The sequence below is a fragment of the Pimephales promelas genome, chromosome 24 (assembly GCF_988280905.1).
Source record: "Pimephales promelas chromosome 24, fPimPro1.hap1.1, whole genome shotgun sequence".
NCBI lineage: Eukaryota > Metazoa > Chordata > Actinopteri > Cypriniformes > Leuciscidae > Pimephales > Pimephales promelas.
In genome coordinates, this window is record NC_142792.1 from 18,696,595 (window position 1) to 18,720,449 (window position 23,855).

Genomic DNA, 23,855 nt, shown 5'->3' on the forward strand with positions numbered 1-23,855 from the left:
TCTGTGAAGTACATTGGGATAGTTCATATAAAAAAGAGAATGATCCGAGAGATTTCGGTAACACTTTATTTTACGACCCGCAAACAACTGCGTAAGTACACCGAAATTCTGGTGTTCGTTTCTGTAATTATAGAATACTTCCGTGTAAGGGAACAATATGTTAAGTTTTGGGTAATAAAGGGGTAACAAGCAGATATACAAGCAAATTATTTATAATGTAATTATTTTAAAACTAACAAGTACCTATTATGTTAATATATTCCAGGCAAAAATTGTACTGTTTGTACGGCAAAATATGTTCTTGTGAAATTTTACGGGGTAATTTTTACATCTGGAAAATTAAACATATATGGCAGTATGTAAGCACAGTATGATAAAAAAATCAAGAATTTATTGGCTTTTCTTACTAGATTACTTAATTTTAGTCAACCCACTGATGTCAAAATTAAATGTAAAATTGCACAAGAACATATTTTGCCAGAAAATCGTCTGTTGTATAAAAATTTATTAAATTATGAATAATTTGCATGTATATCTGCTTGTTACCCCTTTATTACCCAAAATGTAACATGACGCTTCCTTTTACAGTACATTACTTACCTACCCTATCTCACGAACAATTCGTACGAATTCGTACAAGTGATTCAAAAGTGGCTAATTCGTACTAATTCATACGACCTCACTCGTACGAATTTGTACGATTTGTCTAAACCCACGTGACGGTTATGTTTAGGGGCGGGGTCAGGGGTAGGTCATTCGTACGAATTCATACGAATTGGCTAATTCGTAAAATATGTACGATTAGGAAAATCCTACTAATTCAAAAAAGATCTGAACTCAGAGTATTTATGGAAACAGTATCCCTTAAGGCCTTGAGAGTTGAAGGGAAAGTAGCATGTGCTGATTACTAGACACATTCATAGAACATACTTTTTAACTGTAGCTAAGAAATTATTCAAAGAAATACCTACTACGGTCAATTTTATGAGATATTTTGTTTCAATACTGGTGTAGTGTGTTCAAATACAAGGTATGTAACCCACTTTCTTTACCAGCAAAGTTTGTACTTTTAGTGCAAAGTAAAAGTACATGAGAAATAATAAAGCAAAGTGCTTTAAAAAGGCACATGAACCTGAACCAGACTAATAATACACCAACAAAACAACATCTCTTGATTGTCAGACAATGGAAAACATTGAGCTTTCCCATTCACCTTAGTAATCCTGTTTACATGCGTACCAATATGCTAATAACTACAAAAATAAATAGAAACCTGATTGGCTGATGTCACCAAAAGTCCCAGACACTTCACTAATCTTTAGCTATGATGTCAAAATCCAGTCTCACACTAAATATCTTACAAGGTTGTGATTTCGGATGAACTAGTATGTGAATCGTACGAAAATGTAGGATTTTTAGAAAAAGAAAATAAGCATGAGGGTCACTGGAGTGTAAGCCAATCGCACTAAAACATGAATTCATATTAGATTTGTGCAAAAATGCTGTTCCATGCCCTCCAAAGTAACAAAATAATCATTGTTAGATTAGCATTAGCTTAGCCTTGTGACATCTTTGGGCAGATACATAAACGTTATGAAATATGTTGTAGCTGAAATGTGCTGCTAACTCATAAAATAGACGCTTACAGATGGCGTTTATTCCGAAACTAAGTGTGTGACTCAAAACACATTCTTTACATTGTCGAGGAAGTTGGTCTAACCACTATAATTTTAAGTAAACCTTGTTTTCAGTCAATTAAACTCTCAGTGAACTGAAACTCATTTGGGTAGCCAGAGTGGCAACAAATGCAATATGGTTAATGGCATCATTTAGCAAAGAGCTGCGGCACACACAGATAGGGCCCGGTGAAGGAAAGAAAAGAGAAACATTACAAAGTGTAATTACTTTAAGCACCATTAGGGATGCAATAACTTTCAGGGAAAACAAAGTCCAGCTTTCGCTCTGCCTGAATTAGACAGAGAAAAAGTACAAAGCTTTCAAACTAGGTCTTTTTCAAATTAAAGAGGAAGAATGGAAAAGGGCTATTGTCGCTTATATTTCACGCTCAGAAAGACTTTCCTTCACATTTTCTGTTTTAAAAGTCTGTTTACTTTAAAAGGGGTCATGAACTGGCTTTTTAGCTTTTATTATATTGTTGTATGAGGTCAACATGTGATGTTCGCTTGGTTTTTACATTCAAAAAAATCAATATGAATAAGTAATAGGCTATTTCTACCCTAGTTGTGAGCCTAGCTGAAAAACGCTCGGTTTTTTATGGGCGTCTCACACTGAAGACTTGGAAGTAAACGCCCACTGCTGTGAGTGGATAACAGTTTTGCATATTATAATGAGTTTCAAGTCACTCGTCGGGCGCGTGGGGGGAATTGTTTTCAAAACGTCCAATGTTGAAAAATGGCAACCGGAATGATTCGCCCATACATGTTCGTAGGTAACACCTTCAATGACCATTATCTCGACACAACACACGACACTGTAGTAATGTGTTAAAACACACAGCAATGTGATACAAACATTTTTGGTTACAACACTTTGGGAACCAGCATAATATTCTAACAACTGCATAGCAATGTGTTCCGAACCGTTCAAAATACAGTACCTTAGCAACACCCTGGCAACCGTCGGAACATCATAGCAACAGTATAGCAGTTTGCAGCATTATGCCCCAACCAATATGAACCTTTCAGTAAATGCATCGCAATTTGTTAAAGAACACTCAAAATACCTTAGCAACACCCTGGCAACCAATAGAAAATTCTAGGAATTGAACACCAATGGGATAAAAACACACAAAACACTTTATCAACACCACATCCTGGCAACTGGTCTGCAAAAATAATCCCAAAAAACAACAACACTCAAACAGTTTACCAACGCTGTGGCAACCAATAAGAACCCTAGTAACTGTATAGCAATTTGTTAAAAACTATTTAAAATACCTTATCAACATCCTAGCTACCAGCAGAACACACTACCCTGACAGCAACATAGTGTAGTTATACCAGATGTGTCGGAACCTGGATTTGGGCCGACACTATGGCTACGTTTAGACTGTTCAAACAAGTGTGAACGACAAAAAAAAAAAAAATATATCACATGAAATGCATTTTTTTTTAAATTAGCTTCAAGCTACATCCAAATGTGGTTTGAAATCCTATTATTTCTGGAAATCCGTTTCAGTCGGACCGCTCTGATTGGGTTTTGCGTGGTAACCTGGCAACCAACAGAACACCCTAGCAACTGCATACATTGGTAATAAGCTAAAAGTACTCAAAACATCTTAGCAACACCCCTTGCAACCAACAGAACACCCTAGCAACTGCATACAATCGGAATGTGCTATCAACCACTCAAGACACCTTAGCAACACCCTTGCAACCAACAGAACACCCTAGCAACTGCATACATTTGGAATGTGCTATCAACCACTCAAGACACCTTAGCAACGCCCTTGCAACCAACAGAACACCCTAGCAACTGCATACATTCGGAATGTGCTATCAACCACTCAAGAAACCTTAGCAACGCCCTTGCAACCAACAGAACACCCTAGCAACTGCATACATTCGGAATGTGCTATCAACCACTCAAAACACTTTAGCAACGCCCTTGAAACCAACAGAACACCCTAGCAACTGCATACATTCGGAATGTGCTATCAACCACTCAAGACACCTTAGCAACGCCCTTGCAACCAACAGAACACCCTAGCAACTGCATACATTCGGAATGTGCTATCAACCACTCAAGACACCTTAGCAACGCCCTTGCGAACAACAGAACACCCTAGCAACTGCATACATTCGGAATGTGCTATCAACCACTCAAGACACCTTAGCAATGCCCTTGCAACCAACAGAACACCCTAGCAACTGCATACATTCGGAATGTGCTATCAACCACTCAAGACACCTTAGCAATGCCCTTGCAACCAACAGAACACCCTAGCAACTGCATACATTCGGAATGTGCTATCAACCACTCAAGACACCTTAGCAACGCCCTTGCAACCAACAGAACACCCTAGCAACTGCATACATTCGGAATGTGCCATCAACCACTCAAGACACCTTAGCAACACCCTTGCAACCAACAGAACACCCTAGCAACTGCATACATTCGGAATGTGCCATCAACCACTCAAGACACCTTAGCAACGCCCTTGCAACCAACAGAACACCCTAGCAACTGCATACATTCGGAATGTGCTATCAACCACTCAAGACACCTTAGCAATGTCCTTGCAACCAACAGAACACCCTAGCAACTGCATACATTCGGAATGTGCTATCAACCACTCAAGACACCTTAGCAACGCCCTTGCAACCAACAGAACACCCTAGCAACTGCATACATTCGGAATGTGCCATCAACCACTCAAGACACCTTAGCAACGCCCTTGCAACCAACAGAACACCCTAGCAACTGCATACATTCGGAATGTGCCATCAACCACTCAAGACACCTTAGCAACGCCCTTGCAACCAACAGAACACCCTAGCAACTGCATACATTCGGAATGTGCCATCAACCACTCAAGACACCTTAGCAATGCCCTTGCAACCAACAGAACACCCTAGCAACTGCATACATTCGGAATGTGCTATCAACCACTCAAGACACCTTAGCAACGCCCTTGCAACCAACAGAACACCCTAGCAACTGCATACATTCGGAATGTGCCATCAACCACTCAAGACACCTTAGCAACACCCTTGCAACCAACAGAACACCCTAGCAACTGCATACATTCGGAATGTGCCATCAACCACTCAAGACACCTTAGCAACGCCCTTGCAACCAACAGAACACCCTAGCAACTGCATACATTCGGAATGTGCTATCAACCACTCAAGACACCTTAGCAATGTCCTTGCAACCAACAGAACACCCTAGCAACTGCATACATTCGGAATGTGCTATCAACCACTCAAGACACCTTAGCAACGCCCTTGCAACCAACAGAACACCCTAGCAACTGCATACATTCGGAATGTGCCATCAACCACTCAAGACACCTTAGCAACGCCCTTGCAACCAACAGAACACCCTAGCAACTGCATACATTCGGAATGTGCCATCAACCACTCAAGACACCTTAGCAACGCCCTTGCAACCAACAGAACACCCTAGCAACTGCATACATTCGGAATGTGCCATCAACCACTCAAGACACCTTAGCAATGTCCTTGCAACCAACAGAACACCCTAGCAACTGCATACATTCGGAATGTGCTATCAACCACTCAAGACATCTTAGCAACGCCCTTGCAACCAACAGAACACCCTAGCAACTGCATACATTCGGAATGTGCCATCAACCACTCAAGACACCTTAGCAACGCCCTTGCAACTAACAGAACACCCTAGCAACTGCATACATTCGGAATGTGCCATCAACCACTCAAGACACCTTAGCAACGCCCTTGCAACCAACAGAACACCCTAGCAACTGCATACATTCGGAATGTGCTATCAACCACTCAAGACACCTTAGCAACGCCCTTGCAACCAACAGAACACCCTAGCAACTGCATACATTCGGAATGTGCCATCAACCACTCAAGACACCTTAGCAACACCCTTGCAACCAACAGAACACCCTAGCAACTGCATACATTCGGAATGTGCTATCAACCACTCAAGACACCTTAGCAACGCCCTTGCAACCAACAGAACACCCTAGCAACTGCATACATTCGGAATGTGCCATCAACCACTCAAGACACCTTAGCAACGCCCTTGCAACCAACAGAACACCCTAGCAACTGCATACATTCGGAATGTGCCATCAACCACTCAAGACACCTTAGCAACACCCTTGCAACCAACAGAACACCCTAGCAACTGCATACATTCGGAATGTGCTATCAACCACTCAAGACACCTTAGCAACGCCCTTGCATCCAACAGAACACCCAGAACACCATATATTATCATTGTAGGTAACACTTTATTTCACAGTATCCTTGATACATATGTGACATGTACTTACCAAAGTAAATTGCATGCAACTAACACTCAACCAAACCCTAATCCTAACTTGACACTATAATAAGTACGCGTTAATTATTATTACTCGGAACTAAAACATGTAACATTTAAAGGGGAACCACAACGTGCTAAGAAGCACTCAAATCACCTTAGCAACAACCTCACCAGAACATAACACCCTGGCAACCACATATATTAGAAATATGCTAAAAACCAGTCGAAACACCTTAGCAACATAATGGCAACCAACAGAATACCCTGGCAACTGCATAAAACCACTTGAAATGCCTTAGCAACAGCCTGCAACACTCAGACAACCATCCAGAAGACTCTAGAAACTGCACAATTATGTGCAAAAAAACACATAACCACACAGCAATTTTACACCACATATGATGTTTGACATTCAGGCATGTGAGCAGATATCTAATAGAAAACGTTCTGCGGCAACCAAAAGCGACGTTTGATTTGTTACACCATGAAGTAGTGGTCTAGAAAAATTGTGATTTTGTTGAAATAATAAAAAACAATGAAGGCTCATGGGACATTAAGCAGTGCTCTCTAAATGTCCCTTATGATATTGTCCTGGTTTTAGATCATTAGCTCTGTATGGTCTCCATTGCGTTTCATGTGGCAACTGAAGATAGTTTTACTGTTATTACTGTGTGCTCAATTAAACTGTGAATTTGAGGCCGTTTGCAGTGTTGTCTCAATGAATCGCTCATGATGACAGCAAGTGTGAAGAGGTTTAATGGTGTATGGTATGATAAGTAGGTGTACATTACATTCTCCAGTCCTTCTCTTTCTCTCCGCTAACTTCATGACCTCTCTTAACACACAAAGGACTGATGATCAATAACACCTGGAAACAACAATTTGCATATTTATTGCGTTCAGCTCTAATAATCCTAAATAAGATCTTTTAAAAGTTTGGCCCTCCGAGACATTTATGTGGCCACTGAATAATATTCAACATCTTTATTGCGAGTCTCTCTGTATTCCATACGGCTTTCCTTTAGTGCTTTGTCTCCATTGACTTTGAGTTTGTTTGTGCTCAATTGATCTTTCAAGACTATAAAGGCTGCATTTATGCATTTTAACGCATAATCTTTATCCTTATATTGAAAATGACTCTGTTTTGTTAATAAGCTCATTGTGGATGTTTCCTTTCATCCCATTGTGTCATAAATACACTCCCTTTATTGCACAATTATTTGGTTCAGACTGAATGGTTAATGTTTAAAAATACGTTTTTTTTATATTCAGAGCGTGTTTGTGTGTGGTGGGGAGGGGGTGTTCTGCATTGTAGATGTATTCAAAGCTAACCACTTCTTATCTGTGTGTGCATTCTGCATTGTGATTAATAGATTTTTTTTTTTTTTTTTGGTGAGGTTCAGGTATTTATAGTTTCCACCACAGAATAAAACATTTTAATATAATGTAGTTGCGACTTTTAAAGGGGATATATCATGCAAAATCCACTTTTTTAGCCCTTAAATGCATTTTGTTGTATATTTGGAGTGTTTATAAGTACAGAAAAGTTGAAATTATTCTCTTTAGGTGATTCGTTTATATCTTTATATTCTGTTTTGGTCATATTTTTCAACCTGTTCAGATTTTTCTGTTGTCTATGACGTTATTTGAGCAAGTGCGTCACCGTATTTGCAGCGGAACTGCCAAATAAGGACATAAAAACTTCGAGCAATCCGCCATTATTATTTTTCGCTCCGATTTTGTAGTCCGAGCTCAATGATGCAGAAGTTACGAGAGGGCAAGTCAAAATGTTCGGTTGTTGGATCATGTAGTGACCTGAAGCACTTCAAGGATTCCCACTTCAACAACCTCCGCCAGTATAAAGAAGGGTTTGCCGATTGACTTCGTCTGAATGAGAGGTAAATTCCTTCTATCTTTGGAGACGACGAACAGAGCATTTCGATAAGCTGTAAATATCGTTAATAAAAATAAAGTACTTTACTTTCTTAAAACACATGGTGGTCATGGTTTAGCAGTACCTTTGTCTTACTTTGTTTTGAAGTAACGTTACACGTCTGCGGTATTATTGTTCTTGAGTTTCATCAATGGTCATTTAGCTGCGTTGTTTTCTGATGCTTTTCTAAACGTATCATATTGTCAATAGACTCAATACAGATTTTTTTTTTTTTGTGGTAAGATTAGACCGTAGTCATTTATCTTGTCAGTGTGCTTGTTTTAACAAGAGAAATAGTCGACTTTCACTAATAACACAAAACAGTTAACTCACATTGTTCTGCAGGTTCGTCGTAGTCTTTATCAACTCGCTCGCTCTGGCTCGAATATGTAAGGCTTGATGGACAAGTCTTCTGTTGTTGACATTTTCTTAAAGTGTGAATAAAAATGTTCTTTGAAGGTATCGTATATAATCGTATATCTCTAATCAAACTACAACAATAATGGCTGAACGCGGGGAGTTGAACCGACCGTGAACTCATCGACCTGGAGAGCGGGCGGGGTATGACGCATCTCCTTTTTATTTAAAGGGGACGCATTAAAACGGGTCGCTCAAAGACGCACATCAGAAAAGGGGTAGAAAAGGGGCCTGTGGAGCTATAATAATGAGGAATTCAGACCCAAGCATTGCAGTTATGTTTTATATAGACCACAACGGTATGATTTATATGCAAAAATGAATGATTTAAAAGCATGATATGTACCCTTTAATCTCACAATTGCATGTTTACATCTCACAATTTATTTCACAATATGTATATATATTATATATATATTGTTGATTAAAATGCAAAACTTGATACTTGATATTACATTGGGTGTACATGAATAGGCTTGGACTTGGTGCTGAAAACCCGAAGCACAGGACAATAGTGACACCATAAAAATATTCATGATTCTGAAGCTGAAAATGCATTTTTTTAACAGAATAATTAGGTTATTATATATAGCAATGAATATGATATGATATCATATAATAAATAGTTACATTTCTACATTTTGAATGCTCTGAAAATTGGCATATTTACTTCCTTTGAAAATTACCAGCATTTGTTGTTGTTGTGGTGGTGGTAATAAACATAATGCCACAAATGCTGTAGATAGAGCTTAAATGTTCTGAATCTGGAATGTTTCATGGCCCAACATTTTGACACGTCCCAGGGTCTTACGACATACAACAGATAGGCCTACTTTCCCCTCGGCAGTGAAGTACATGCTTTCAGTGGACAGCAGCCTTGCGGGGACACGAGGGCTGAAACCAGACAAGTTGGTGTCTGGGGCTCAGGTGCGATTTCTGCAGACAAAGAGTCCATCCAATCTCAGCTGAGTTATTTAAAAGAGGAGCGTTTTAAACGCGCGTCAAGCCGCAGATGTTATCACCCTCACGATGAGCTGTCTCCAAACAGTGGTTCGAGGGGCTGCAGACAGCTGTTTGTTTGTCTTTTGTAATGTCTCCAGGGAAGAGTCGCTGAATGAGACGGTCGGTCTCGACGGGGTGCAAACCCCGCAGAATAAATCAATCAGGACGCGGGAGAAGCTACAGAGAGGAGGAAAAGGAAATGGAATTTACTTTGTGGACGAGAGATGAGAAAATTACCCGGCTTCATTGCCATGCCGGTCCAGATAGCAGCATAATCTATGGACCATATCGAAACTGTGAGCAAAACGAAGAACTAAATATCCCTCCATCTCACTGGACGGAACGAATTATTTCTCCCCCGCAGTCATTTTTATGCAATAAGCCTGTTAAACCTGAAGGAACCCCATTCGCCTTTTTTTTTTTTACCCAGCCAATGACATTTGTCAGGAGCGCAGGCTCTGTATTATTAAATGCTCTTAAGAAAAGCACTGAAACATGAGAACATTTCATGTAGTGGATTCATAATAACAGCTCTTGACAGGTACTGCCTTCCCTGGAGCTGGGAGATCAGATGTGTTTTGTGCTTTTACAAATGTAGGATGGTATTGTGTAGAGATGTAATGTGTAATGCTTTCTCATATCCAATGAATAATGCAAATATTCATATTGCTTTGAACGTTGAATCGCACACAAATAATGTAAACACTGTCCACACTTTCTAAACATATAATTGTGCAATCAAGACTTGTCGGAAAGATCATTTTGTTTGCGAGATTAAAGCACATGAACGTCATCACAATGTTGTTGGTTTTTCCAACAAGTTCACCACAAGCCAAGCCAAGCAGCTCCGAGGTGAATCAGAACATTTCAAAAATGTATTTGAAGCAAAAAATACAAGCCAAAAGTGGAAACTCATCTACTCACCGTCCAGTTTTTTAGCCTCATTATTTCTGACGATTGTATTTAGACCTGTGACTGCTTCTACAAACATTTGTGAAAGAATTGGCCGATCTCAGGAGATCAGTGAATTCAAGCGTGGTGTCGTGATAGGTTGTCACCTGTGCAATAAGTCCATTTGTGAAAACTGGTATTATAACAAAGTGGAAGCAATTGGGGAAAACAGAAGTCAGCAACTTTTTGACCTAGCATTAAAGGGATAGTTCACTTTGAAATGAATTTTTGATATGTTTTAGCTTACCTCAAGGGCATCCAAGATGTAGGTGTCTTTGTTTCCACAGTATTTTCAATTTTAAATTTTTTTGGTCAAACCTTTGTCTGTCATATAATGGAGGTTATATAATGGAGGTATATGGTGATCTCCTAAAAGAGCGTGCACAGAGAAGTCCAAACTAAACATGATTTAATGACTCGTAAATGTAAGTACACACTGATGGCCTAAGACACAAAACGAGCGGTTTGTGTGAAAACGAACAGTATTTATATCGTTTTTACCTCTTGTTTAATAGCCGTCAACTGATCTGAATCAGATGTTCAATTGAACCGACGAACTGAACCGTCTCCAAAGTTACGCCGGAAGTGATCTCTCGCGCGTCTACGTCACGCATTGTTTACACGGAGATTTCGGAAGATTTACCTTTCACTAAACATATTTAGATATATCGAAATCGTCTTCCATTGGGATTTCCCGTATATATAAATATGTTTAGTAATTATATATGTATGTGTAATTATATATTTAATTACTGAGTAATATTAAGCAACTACATGTACTTACTATAGATTTAGGATAGGATTAGGATAGTTAAAGGGATAGTTCACTTTGAAATGACTTTTTGATATGTTTTATCTTACCTCAAAGGCATCCAAGATGTAGGTGTCTTTGTTTCCACAGTATTTTCAATTTTGATATTTTTAGGTCAAACCGTTGTTGTCTGTCAGTCATATAATGGAGGTCTATGGGGTCCTCCTCAAAGAGCATGCACAGAGAAGTCCAAATTAAACATGATTTAATGACTCGTAAATGTAAGTACACATTGATGGCCTAAGACACGAAACGAGCAGTTTGTGTGAGAAAACGAACAGTATTTATATCGTTTTTACCTCTTGTAATCACAGCCACGTCCAACTGATCTGAAGGCGCGGGCGCTTCGGTCTGCACATGTAACATATGTAACAAGGACACTGTAGTATAAAGTGTTACCGTGTAGGTCTGAGTTATAAATGAGTAACTTTGAGCCTTGAGTTTCCAAGTTGGGGACATGCCTGTAAGAAAATATGGCAGAAGTAATAGCTTTATTTGTTGGAATGTGCAATAACCAAGATGCATGTACTAAAAAAAAAAAAAAAAAACAGTTTTCATCACTTTCATAAATTGAATAAAAACATCAAGAAAAGCGAGAAAAATAAATAAATAAAAAAACACACCTGATGTGCATCTATTTAATTCATACTTTTGTAGAAGAAGTATTAAAATACCTGATTTTCTAAAGCGATTGCAATGCACTTGACGATTTCTCGTCTCATAAATACGGAAATTTCCTGGAGGACTTTGATGCAACATCTACGATGCTCAAACAATGGGTTTGAAGACCCAAAAATTAGGGCACAGGTGTGTTCTGACACAGCAGGGAAAAAGCAATACTTAATGCAAATAATATGGTATTTTTGGCACAAATTCACGTGTCTTGTTAAAAGTTAGTCAAATCAGGTGGATGTAGACATTGATAGGTTGCGTGACATGACCTCAGCCTTGACACCCAAGAAAAAAACATAGTTTGTGCCAACTAAAATTCCTAAAAATGATTGACTGTCAAGAATATGAAACCATACAGAAACAACAACATGGTAATCTATTCTTAATGATTGAGGATTTTAAGGATTTTTGTACAACGAACAATTGTGGATCGCCTAAAACCCAAAACCACTTAATTTACAAAAGATCATATTCAAATTTCAATCTAGGCATGTACGTTCTCTTCCACTCATTTGCTAGATTCTCATGGCAATCTCACCAAGAAATTATCCAACAAATGCTGCATATTGGACTTAAATCTACAATTGAAAAATATTGTTAGCTCTGCATTGTAGTAATGAGAACAGAATCATCATGAAAATAGTCCTCAAATATTCAAATTTATGTCAATGATATATGATAAAACCGGTATCAATGGTATAAGAGTATCAAAACGGACCACTCGGGACACTAAAGGTTGTTTGATAAACTTTATTAGCGGATTTTCTTCGTTTTCATTCAACAAACCAAATTAAACATCAGGTCTTACACGTCATCTCGAGTCCTGCAAGATGACAAGTGCTTTCTGCTGGAAACACACACACACACACACTCTCTAGACAAGCATTGCAGTAGATTATACAGTCACCCATCACGAGCCATCAATGACCAGCAGCCACCAGGGCGATGCAAATCAAAAACGCAGCCACATTCAAGTGATTAAAATGGGTTGTGATTGATATCTTTGGATCAGTAGGGAAAGTTGGTGGCACGGCATGGGTTTGATTAGGGCTGAAGTGGGCTGTCAAACAGGAGTAGGTGTCAAATACACAAGCTTTTGACATGAGGCTAATACTACACACGACACAAATACTGTTCACACACAAGAAAAGCAAGCCACAGTTCAGAATTCAGAACAGCAGAGGCTCTTGGAAGCTCTAGAATTGCATACACGGATATCATTTCCATGGTCTTACTTTAGTACATATCGGTGGACATCATCATCATTTCTCTACAATAAATTAAATCATTTTTCATATCATAATTAGGTTTTTTTCTAATCATAATGGAACAATCTTCCAGTCAAATATGTCATTTGCTACAGAACATGTGTATCCTCTACAGATGCATCATGGGAAACCAATGCTCTCAATCACTAGCATAGCTCAAGGAACAACATGCATATTAAAGCAACTGACATGCACTACGGCGAAAAAGCAATTTCTCTGTCTGTCATAAACTCCTTCATCCTTTGATACTGCAAGAACAATAAGATCTTTCAGAAGAAATAAGACGTCGGCAGAAGAAAACAAACATAAAATTCATTATAAAAGAGGAAACATTCTTGAGGGGAGAGCACAGAAGAGCGCTACTGTATTTTCATTTACATTCTGTCTGATGAATACTATGAGCACTGACCCTGCAGTGTTACTCATGTAGTCCAGCTCACTAAAGCTACATTTACATATGAGAAATATCCACAAAACAAAACTGACTGAGGTAAGAGTGAAGTTAGAATTAGAGTTGGTCAAACATCTAACAGGAGTTTTGAGAAGTGGATTCATACAGATGTTCCATGCGAAAAATAACAGTAAATGTTGCCTTTAAATAAATAACATGACGTTACTAATCATGTAGGCTACTAGATGTTACTTCATGCTAACATTTTAAAGGAACGGTTCATCACAAACAGAAAATTCTGACATTCATTCCCCCCGATGTTGTTCCAAACCTGTAATAGGTTTAGTAAAACACACAAAAAAGAGAGAATAGCAGAATGTCATAACTACTTTTTCCCAAAATAACGCAAGTCTTAACCAAATAGAACCAACCCGATCTCACGACCAAGTCGTATGAATTCGACGAATGATTAAAAAGTGGCTAATTCGTAACAATTCATATGACCTCACTCGTACGAATTAATACGATTTTGCTAAATCGCATGTATTTTACGAATTGGCCAAATTGTATGAATTCGTACGAATGACCTACCCCTTACCCCGCCCCTAAACCTAACCATCACGTGGGTTTAGACAAATCGTACGAATTAGACACTTTTTAATCATGCGTCGAATTCGTACGAATTGGTCGTGAGATAGTGTTGAATAGAACATGACATGCTTGTACATTCCGAAGGAAACGTTCACAAGGGTCTGTTAAAACAACTAAAAACGCTGTATTATTCATGCCAGGCCAGTAGTTGGCGATGTCACTTTGAAAAGGAACTCTATGCTCCAACGGACTGAACATGTAATGCGTGCGAAGTCACCGTTTTCACGAATTCACGTTTCTGCAGTTTACACAGATGGTAACGGTATCGTTTTCAAAAACATGCTCAAAAGCCCCCTTAAATTTTACGTTTTCACTTTAAATGAGAACTCTGGCGCAAAATGAACCTTTGGTCTAATAAAACATCGGTACATAGTCCACCGTTCTCTGAGATTTGTTTTCATGATAATCGAATGTAAAGAGTTTTATCTCTAAAAACTGTTCAGCGTATAATACTGGTAATGGGGACATTTACTAAGTAAAATAAATCGCTAGTTTATACCACTAACAAGGCTCAAAATAGCCCCACACTAACACAGTAACATAATGAGGGTCCCTACATGCAAAACGAAGCATTTTTAGAGATAAAACTTTTTACATTCGATTATCATGAAAACAAATCTCAGAGAACGGTTGACCTGGTACCAATGTGTAATTAGACCAAAGGTTCATTTTGCGCTGGAATTCTCCTTTAATTTTAGTAATTTACGAATTTTTTTTGGTAAATATTTTTAAAAGATCTCTATATAGCTTGAATTTATTTGTATTTGAGTTTTAGTTTTAGTACTTGGTACTTCAACTCATTTACTTTATCTGATTTGTTTTAAAGACCAAATACATTTTTGATTTTTTTTAGTTAACAATACCAACATTGCTAAAAACAACAAAATGGGCAAAATTTGTTTGAAACTTTTTTAGTAAATGATGACAGAATTTAGATTTGTATTTATTTTTTGAACACAAACCACAACCTTTTTTTGGTATACCATTATCTTTATCGACTCACCACCTTGCGTACTTAATATCTAGACAAAACAGCAAAGGTGCAAACCAGGGCTGTAGTACTCGAGTCCGAGACTCGAGAACGTTTTTCTATGGTCTCGGACTTGGACTTGTCTCGGCCTCGGCCACTGGTCTTGACAAATATGGCTTTTGGTCTCAACCGAGTCCAGGTGTCTTATTGAAGGAAAAGTGAAACACTGGCCACTGGTGGTTCATTTGGGTAACGTTAATCTTCAGTTTTAAATTGACAATAGAAAATGCGTTTAGGACGAACAGAAACATTCTCCAGGACGCCTACACAACGAAATACATTTTTGTATGTCTGTTCATTTATTACTAGCCTATTAGGGTAACGTTAACTTAGAAAACGCCAAAATTAACCGACCAAGTGCTCACTACAATGGAGCGCATCTTCTCATGCTATTACTACAGTTACTATCTACTACTTAATCTTGGGTGTTGTGCAGTGGTGGAATGTAACGAAGTACAAATACTTTGTTACTTTACTTAAGTACATTTTTCACCTATCTTTACTTTACTTAAGTAAAATAAATAGTGCATACTTTTTACTTTTACTTCGTTACATTTTTGTAGCAATTATTATACTTTTTTTACAACTTCTGTTACATTTTCCCATTGTTTTTACCCTGCCAAAACGTAATTTGACCGTCTGTTCGTTGCACGTTTGTCTCACCAGTGACGTTTGGTTGCCATAGATCTATCAACCCGGTCACACTAAATGCGTCCCGCACGCAGTGCGCTTATCGTGCAATTTATACGCGAAAATTTGTTTTTACGTGCATAGGAAACGCACTTTGTGTAATATACGTTTGGTTAGGATTATGGCAAGCCAAGAGGTTCAGAATTACACCATAAATTAATCGTGTTTACTGCCAAACATAGTTATTAACATATAGTAAGGATAAGCATGATGTGTAGCTATATTGCCTTATTGCAAGCTTGTTTGAGAAATGGTGACAACATTTTTTTTCCATCATTATTGAACATCATTATAGGAGTATTAAGTTGAATGAGTTAGAATTAAATGTTTTATTAATCATTAGAAAATTAAGACATTAAGAGAATAAATTGTTACGCAAGTACTTTTACTTTTAATTCTTAACGTACATTTAAAATCAGGTACTTTTTACTTAAGTATGGTTGTCAATGTGTTACTTCTACTTAATTACTAAAGTAAATATTTAGCTGGATATTTGTACTTTTACTGAGATTCAGTACTTCCTCCACCACTGGTGTAGTGACACTTTTGCTTTTAGATCAACAAATAAAACCCAAAATTACTGTCTTTATAATGTCACGCATTAGACTTTTTTTTTTTTCCCTGTCCTGGACTCGGTATTGACTTGGACTCGACTAGTCCTGGTCTTGGACTCGACAAAGGTGGTCTTGACTACAGCCCTAGTGCAACCAAGAGGAATGTTTACATAAGCAAAACATCTCACAGTTTCAAGAATATGACTTTGGAATTCAATTAACGCTACTCTCAAGACCAGCTTGATCGCGGAGGAAGACAAACGCTGACAATTGGAAGCTGTCGCACACAACAAGAGATATCACCAACAACTTCAAGGGTTGAAATGAAAAAACAAAAACAGCAATACCAATGCCTAGCTGAAACAGCTTATCCTATCTTACAGCCTTGTATAAAGATGCTGTTGACTCCAGCTCTGTGTTTCCAAAGCATCTTCATGAGGATTATCTAGATATAACAGCATGACATTGTGCAGAGCTGAAGGTGACTCTTTCATTCGAAGAATCTCAAACCTTCGTGTTCCAGCTGGAGGTTTCTTAAGTTCATTTTATGGAGATCTATATTGCACAGTGAGGGTACGGGTCCTCGAACACCGGCTGCTCTTCGATTCCTCTCGCGAACAGTGTGACCAACTGGCAGTGGACCCTGAGAAAGAGAAAGAAAGAAAGAAAAAGTCAAACAAAATGCAACACGATAAAAAACCAGCCCAGGCACATTGGAAATGTGTCCCTGAGGCGGCATTTCAGCTAAATGTTATTACGTTTACACAGTTTGTGACACATTTAAAGTGAGTGGTGCTAAAAGCCGGATATGTTTGAACGTGAATCTGGCAACGTTTTATTACGTTGGTTGGCAGTTTGTGAAAGAATTGGTGTGGTGCTAATCATCCCACCTACACTAAAGCAAACATAAAAATAAAAACACATTTGCTGAAGCGACCAGGTCACTTTAGCTTGCTTTGACAAGTCTTTGAGCAGTTTTATCTTGAATTGCGTTTCATGGGACTCGTACCGACTACCGAGGCGCTGCACTTCGCATTTGGAGCTGGTTATTTGGTACAAATGTGAAAATGCATTAGTTTAGAAATCATTCCCTATGGTAAAAGTAGTTTGGTTTTTTTGTATTACTGCCACTAGTGTTCATTTCAACTGGAAAATGCAGTGAATTGTGTGTATAAGCATGTTTTGTGAAAATTTCCAATGAGTCAAGGTTTCTAAAAACTATTTTACAAAACATTTAAATACAGGGTTTCTGCAGATATTATGAAGGTAAATTTAAGACCGAAGGGATTATTAGGAATTATGCTCTCTAAATTTAAATTAAGGAGCAACGCTTTAGAATTTGAAAATGCATTTTCCAACAGATGTTACTTTTTTAAATTAATTTCTCCAAAAATGGACAAACTGCAAAAGTGATGTTTCCTCAGTATTTCTCTAATTTTCCAGTACAAATATATAAAGATTCCTAAACCAAGATACATTTACGTCAGTTGTAAAATGACAAAATGTGAAGTCTTGTTTTCTGTGAAATTGATCAAAGTGAAGTTTATGACTAAAACAAGAACAAATATCCGAAAATGGGCTCAGCAAAAACTGCTTGATTTGATATTTGTACTCGTTTTAAGCATAAACTGACTTAAAGGAGTAGTTCACTTTTCAAAAAAACTTTTGCTGATAATTTACTCACCCCGATGTCATCCAAGATGTCCATGTCATTCTTTCTTTAGTCGAAAAGAAATTAAGGTTTTTGAGGAAAACATTCCAGGATTTTTCTCCATTTAATGCACTTCAATGGGAACCAAACGCTACAAGGTCCAAAAGACAGTTTCAGTGCAAACTGTTCAAAGGGCTTTAAACGACACCAGACGATGAATAAGGGTCTTATCAAGCGAAACGATCACTCATTAAAAAAAAGTTTACGTTTTATAAGCTCAAATGGTGCGCCTTCTGTGATGCACGTTCGTGACTCTCCTGTTCAAAGTTTATCAAAACGAACGAATCTTTTTTCGTGTAATTTGGTTCATTCAACGAACGAAATGAACGAGTTGACTCGGGAAAAGATTTGTTCATTTTGATGATCTAGTTCGAAGAGGAGAGTCATGAATGCGCATCACAGAACAGAGCAAGGCGGCCATTTGAGTTTATAAAACTTAATTTTTTTATTTTATTTTTTTAAATGAGCGATCATTTTGCTTGATAAGACCCTTATTCATTTTCTGGAATCATTTAAAGCCCTTTGAACAGTTTGCAGTTTGCACTGAAACTGTCTTTTGGACCTTGAACCGTTTGGTTCCCATTGAAGTCCATTATATGGAGAAAAATCCTGGAATGTTTTCATCAAAAACCTTAATTTCTTTTCGACTGAAAAAAAGAAAGACATGGACATCTTGGATGACATGAGGGTGAGTAAATTATCAGCAAAAGTTTTTTAAAAGTGAACTACTCTTTTAAACTATTACATTTTTCATGTAGAGAAAAATTATCTGTGTTTTGCAACGCGTGCAATATTTAACGCTCTGATTTAACACTATTTTAAGGCCTTAATGGGTGTAAGGGCGAATTAAGAGTTTAAAGGCTCGCAGAAACCCTGAAGGATAGTAGTTCGTTCAAATCCCAAACTATTTGCAATGGTAAAATTGATGCTTGCTTTAGCAAACACCACTAATACGTTGTGTCCTGGGAGTAAAAAGAAGTGGGAGCGAGAGCTGGTAAGCAATAAATGCGTTGTCGTGTCGAGTAAAAACTTTTGCAGTTAAATGCATGCGCTATTAGGAGGTTCGGGGGCTCTTTAATTTCCTCTAATTCCACTCAATACTCTGGAGGTGAGTTCAGTGCCAGGCGATTGCCTCTTTCGGCCGTGGTATCATCATCAATTATCTTAACAGGTTATTTGCTTACTCATTCGAGAAACAATTACTGAAGCTGAAAATGAAATAAATGAATGGACTTCTATTTTAATTAAAGGAGGTGAGCCTTTAACAGTGAGACGGCCATTAAATTAGGAGCATTTCATTGCTACGCATTGTTGACACAGAACAATGGGGCGTGAAGGAAATGATGCGTTCGGGCGAGCTGTCATGCTGTATCGAGGAGGAGAACAACTCCTCAGCAGGCACAATGGAGGGAGTTTTTTCATTTTTGCACAGGCTCGGAACACAAAAGTCCATTTATTTACCCTGTTTAGTATGCTAGTGCTTAGACAATCTGGTGCTCATGAGACCTCAACGTTTCGACTGAAGCTTTCGCTAATCGACCTCCACTTCAGTGAAGCATGTTCATTTTGAGCTGGAGGAACATTTTCTGAAAACTGTTCATACATGGTGACATCTCTCAGATTTATGAGGAAGTCTCAATGTGAGTGGCAGTGATGTCCGCACCCCTTCATTACAATGACAATTAGAACTTGCTTGAAGTAGTTAGTGCATTAAAAATATAAATGGCACACTCTTTCCTTTTCGAATATTTTTTTAATTTTTGGTCATTATGCTGTCAGAAACAAGTGTACTTTTAGGGCTATTCTTGGTAGAATAGGCACGTTACCACTCAAGGGAAGTGTCTGCAGTTCAAACAGTAGAGCATAGCGATGGCTACACAAGATCACACGTTCAATTGACAAATGCATGAATTCACAAGCAGGTATACTCTGAAAGTCGCTTTGGATAAAAGTATCTGACTAAAATGTAGAAGTAAGAATTGGTGTATCTGGAAAGGGGCGTGTCCTACCGGACTTGAATTGCAGTGTGTGGAAGGATCTCTCCGTCACAGTTCCAGTTGCTCTGGGAAGGCACACAGCCACATGCCCTGTGCTCTCTGCAGATCTGACTGAGGAATCGCTTGCCTCCCGCTCCGCTCTCTCTCTCTCTCAGGTCCACTTCGGAATCACACTCCTGATGTCTGGGGGTGAATCGAAACTGCTTGACCCGGTACACCTCCACAAAAGAGTGATCAAACTGTTCAAAGAAACAGAGAAGGACAAGTCAAATATCACTAAACACTACCGTTCAAAAGGTTTTTTAAGAGAGGGAGAGAATAATACTTTCATCGTGAAAAGACAGATGGAATTGACAAAAAAAGGGGCATTTCTAATGTTACAAATATATTTATATTTCAAATAAATGGTGGTCTTTTGACCTTTCTACTAAAAACCATCAAATATTTCCTGCTTTAACTGTATTTTCAAACAAATGCATCCTTGGTGAGCAAAAAAAAAAAACCTTTACTGGCCCCAAACTTCTGACAGATTGTTTAAGTGTTTGTTCTGACAAGGATTCATTTAACAAATGTATTTTACAATCATTTATGGAAATTTATTTACAAATGAAAATGTCAAGAATTGTTTCTTTGATGAGAAATAAACTAATATATTATGTATTCATACAATCACTGTAATCTGTAACATCCATGCTCTGATTTAGGTTAGTTACATGCTAAATATAAATCCTAAAATACATTACTAGGGCCGGGGCATTTGAAATGTGGACTGTTACAATGTTCCAATGCTCATGAATTTCTATGATTACTGGGTGAAGACTGTTTTGACAGAGATCGTACTCACAAAAGAACCATTTCTAGACATTTGAATATTTTAGTAGTTAAGCATAAATAGAAAAAGACAAGACTAATTGTCATGACTTTCAAGGTTCTGCATGACCATGGGAACCCTGCTGTGATAACGTACTTCAAAGAACAAGATTCCCTGCTCTTAATTAAAAATGCATATGAATCTATATTAATACAACATTTTTAATACAACTACTTTTTTTGAAGTGTGTTGATTAAAGGAGTAGTTCACTTTTAAAAAAAAACTTTTGCTGATAATTTACTCACCCCCATGTCATCCAAGATGTCCATGTCATTCTTTCTTCAGTCGAAAAGAAATTAAGGTTTTTGATGAAAACATTTTAGGATTTTTCTCCATATAATGGACTTCAATGGGAACCAAACGGTTCAAGGTCTAAAAGACAGTTTCAGTGCAAACTGTTCAAAGGGCTTTAAACGATTCCAGAAGATGAATAAGGGTCTTATCAAGCGAAACGATTGCTCGTTTTAAAAAAAAAATAAAGTTTAAGTTTTATAAGCTCAAATGGTCGTCTTTCTGTTAGGGTTAGGGTGTGATGTGCGACCGTGACTCTCCTAATCAAACTCGTTCATCAAAATGAACTAATCTTTTCCCGATTCAACTCGATCATTTTGAAAAAAGATTCGTTCATTTTGATTAACGAGTTCGAACAGGAGAGTCACGAACGTGCATCACAGAACAAGCAAGGCGAGCATTTGAGCTTATAAAACTTAAACTTTGTTATTTATTTATTAAATGAGCGATCGTTTCGCTTGATAAGACCTTTATTCATCGTCTGGAATAGTTTAAAGCCCTTTGAACAGTTTGCAGTTTGCACTGAAACTGTCTTTTGGACCTTGAACCGTTTGGTTCCCATTATATGGAGAAAAATCCTGGAATGTTTTCATCAAAAACCTTAATTTCTTTTCGACTGAAGAAAGAAAGACATGGACATATTGGATGACATGGGGGTGAGTAAATTATCAGCAAAAGTTTTTTTTAAAAAGTGAACTAATCCTTTAAAGAGAGTCCCGTCTTTTTATTCAAAAAACGAATGAATTAGCTTCGTCTCTTTCATTAAAACATTAATTCTACTGATAGTTTCGGTTGTGGATGAAGCAGGTACCTGGTCGGCCTTATTGGTGTGCCGCAGCAGGTGGCGCAGGAAGTCGATTCGGGAGCACTTCCTGACGAGGATGAGGTCAGTAGTACCGTCTGCAAGGTGTGCTGACGGCGACAGACCTTTAGGACTGCGAGGACACGCACAACTCATGCTGGCGGCATTGATGGCCAAGAACTTGCCCCTGACGACCGTCCACGTGTCCCGACACTCTGAAATACAACAACATCAAGTGACTTCTAGTATAGTAAGCAGTTTTTGGGCATTTTTTCTAGTATAGTAAGGAGTTTTTGGGCATGTTTTGGGCACTAAAGCGTTACAAGCAATGCGAGTTACGTTAGTGAGTTAGTAAGTAGTAAAGTAAAGGGATGCACGATATATCGGTATCGGCCGATATATGTTCATTTTTAATGTTTTCGTTATCGGCCTGGAAATAAAATGTAGCCGATATATTAAAGCCGATAAATAATGTATTATTCCCTTCAGCTGAGACACTTGTTGAGCACTGTTTATGTTTTTGAATTTCTTGAAATATGGTTGAAATCTCTTAAAAAATGAAAATATGGTTCGGTACAACATGTGCAGCGCAAATCTGTCATATCGGCTATACAACACTATAATGAGAACATCATTATAATCGTGCGCTTGGGACATGGATTTAATTGTGAGACTTTTGTTTTTGTAATCAGGCTCTCAAAATTAGGTAAAAATGTATCGGCCGATATATCGGTTATCTGCTTTCAGATATAAAGAAGTATCGGTTATCGGTATCGGCCAAAATCTTCATATCGGTGCATCCCTAAAAGTAACATATTACTTTTAAATATCGGAGTTACTTTTTCAAATCAGTAACGCAAGTTGTCCCATTTATTGACTGGCATCTCTAGTATCAATGTTGAGAGAAATTGTGAGAGGCACTGTGTTTGTGAACATGATGGTTTCCGTAGTTCGCTACTAAATGCGAGCATGAATTTACGCATCGCACTTGCACAAAAACAGATTCGGTATTCCTCAAAATGGGGAAGAATCAGTTAAGTGCAAACCCGCAACATTTCACAAACCTGAGATAATTAAACATTAAATAACAACTATACTTGATGTATTTCATCTCACTTTATTAACCAATGTCTTTGCTGCTGACCTTTAATGATCCCATTTAACCATACCAATAAGCAAAAATGACTTTAAATAAAGATCACATTTGTGTTTAATTTGGTTGTTTTTATTGCTGAAGTAAGAGAGTTGAACTTTCTTCTCTTGTGCCAGCACAGCAGGAGTGAATTTGCGTTTCATTCAGCCTGAGGCTTATTTACTTCACTTTTGAGGTTGAAGAGCCTTAACATTTGCCAAAAACATATTTGTTATAAAAAAAGAGAGAAAAAAAGTAATGTAAAAGTAACATAACACATGACTTTATATACAAAGTTTACTACTTATACAATATTGTACAGATTACTTTTAAAAGTAACTTTCCCCAACATTGATAAATGAATAAAACTCCCCAATATTTTTAGCGTTTCCCAAGACCATGGATGGCTATGAATGTCTAAGCAACAACCCAGAACAGCCTGAAAACTCAGAACACATTAGCGATAGTTTTTCACAGGCAAATCACTCCCATTTTAAATAGGAAGAATGAGAAAGAAAGTAAGGTGACTGTAAATCTCTGTGGCACTGGCTCACTGATGAAGGGCCCTTGACTCTCTGTGTCCCGTTTACATCATTCTTCCCACAAGAATCTATTTATGCCACGCGGGTCTAAAAGCATTCAGGAAATCATCACGCACAAATGCCAATTTGGGAC

General features: G+C 38.0%; 1 protein-coding gene across 1 annotated transcript in view; it reads right to left on the reverse strand.

Annotated features, from left to right (window-relative positions):
• Nucleotides 1-12,527: 12,527 nt before the first annotated feature.
• cerk (ceramide kinase) overlaps nucleotides 12,528-23,855 on the reverse strand; it is a 38,534-nt gene continuing 27,206 nt past the window's right edge. Inside the window, exons 11-13 of the mRNA XM_039668517.2 lie at nucleotides 22,058-22,263; nucleotides 20,097-20,323; nucleotides 12,528-17,019 (exon numbers count right to left, since the gene is read on the reverse strand). Of these exons, the coding sequence (XP_039524451.2) occupies nucleotides 16,932-17,019; nucleotides 20,097-20,323; nucleotides 22,058-22,263 (521 nt within the window). The 3' untranslated portion in view covers nucleotides 12,528-16,931. The remainder of the gene's footprint in view (nucleotides 17,020-20,096; nucleotides 20,324-22,057; nucleotides 22,264-23,855) is intronic.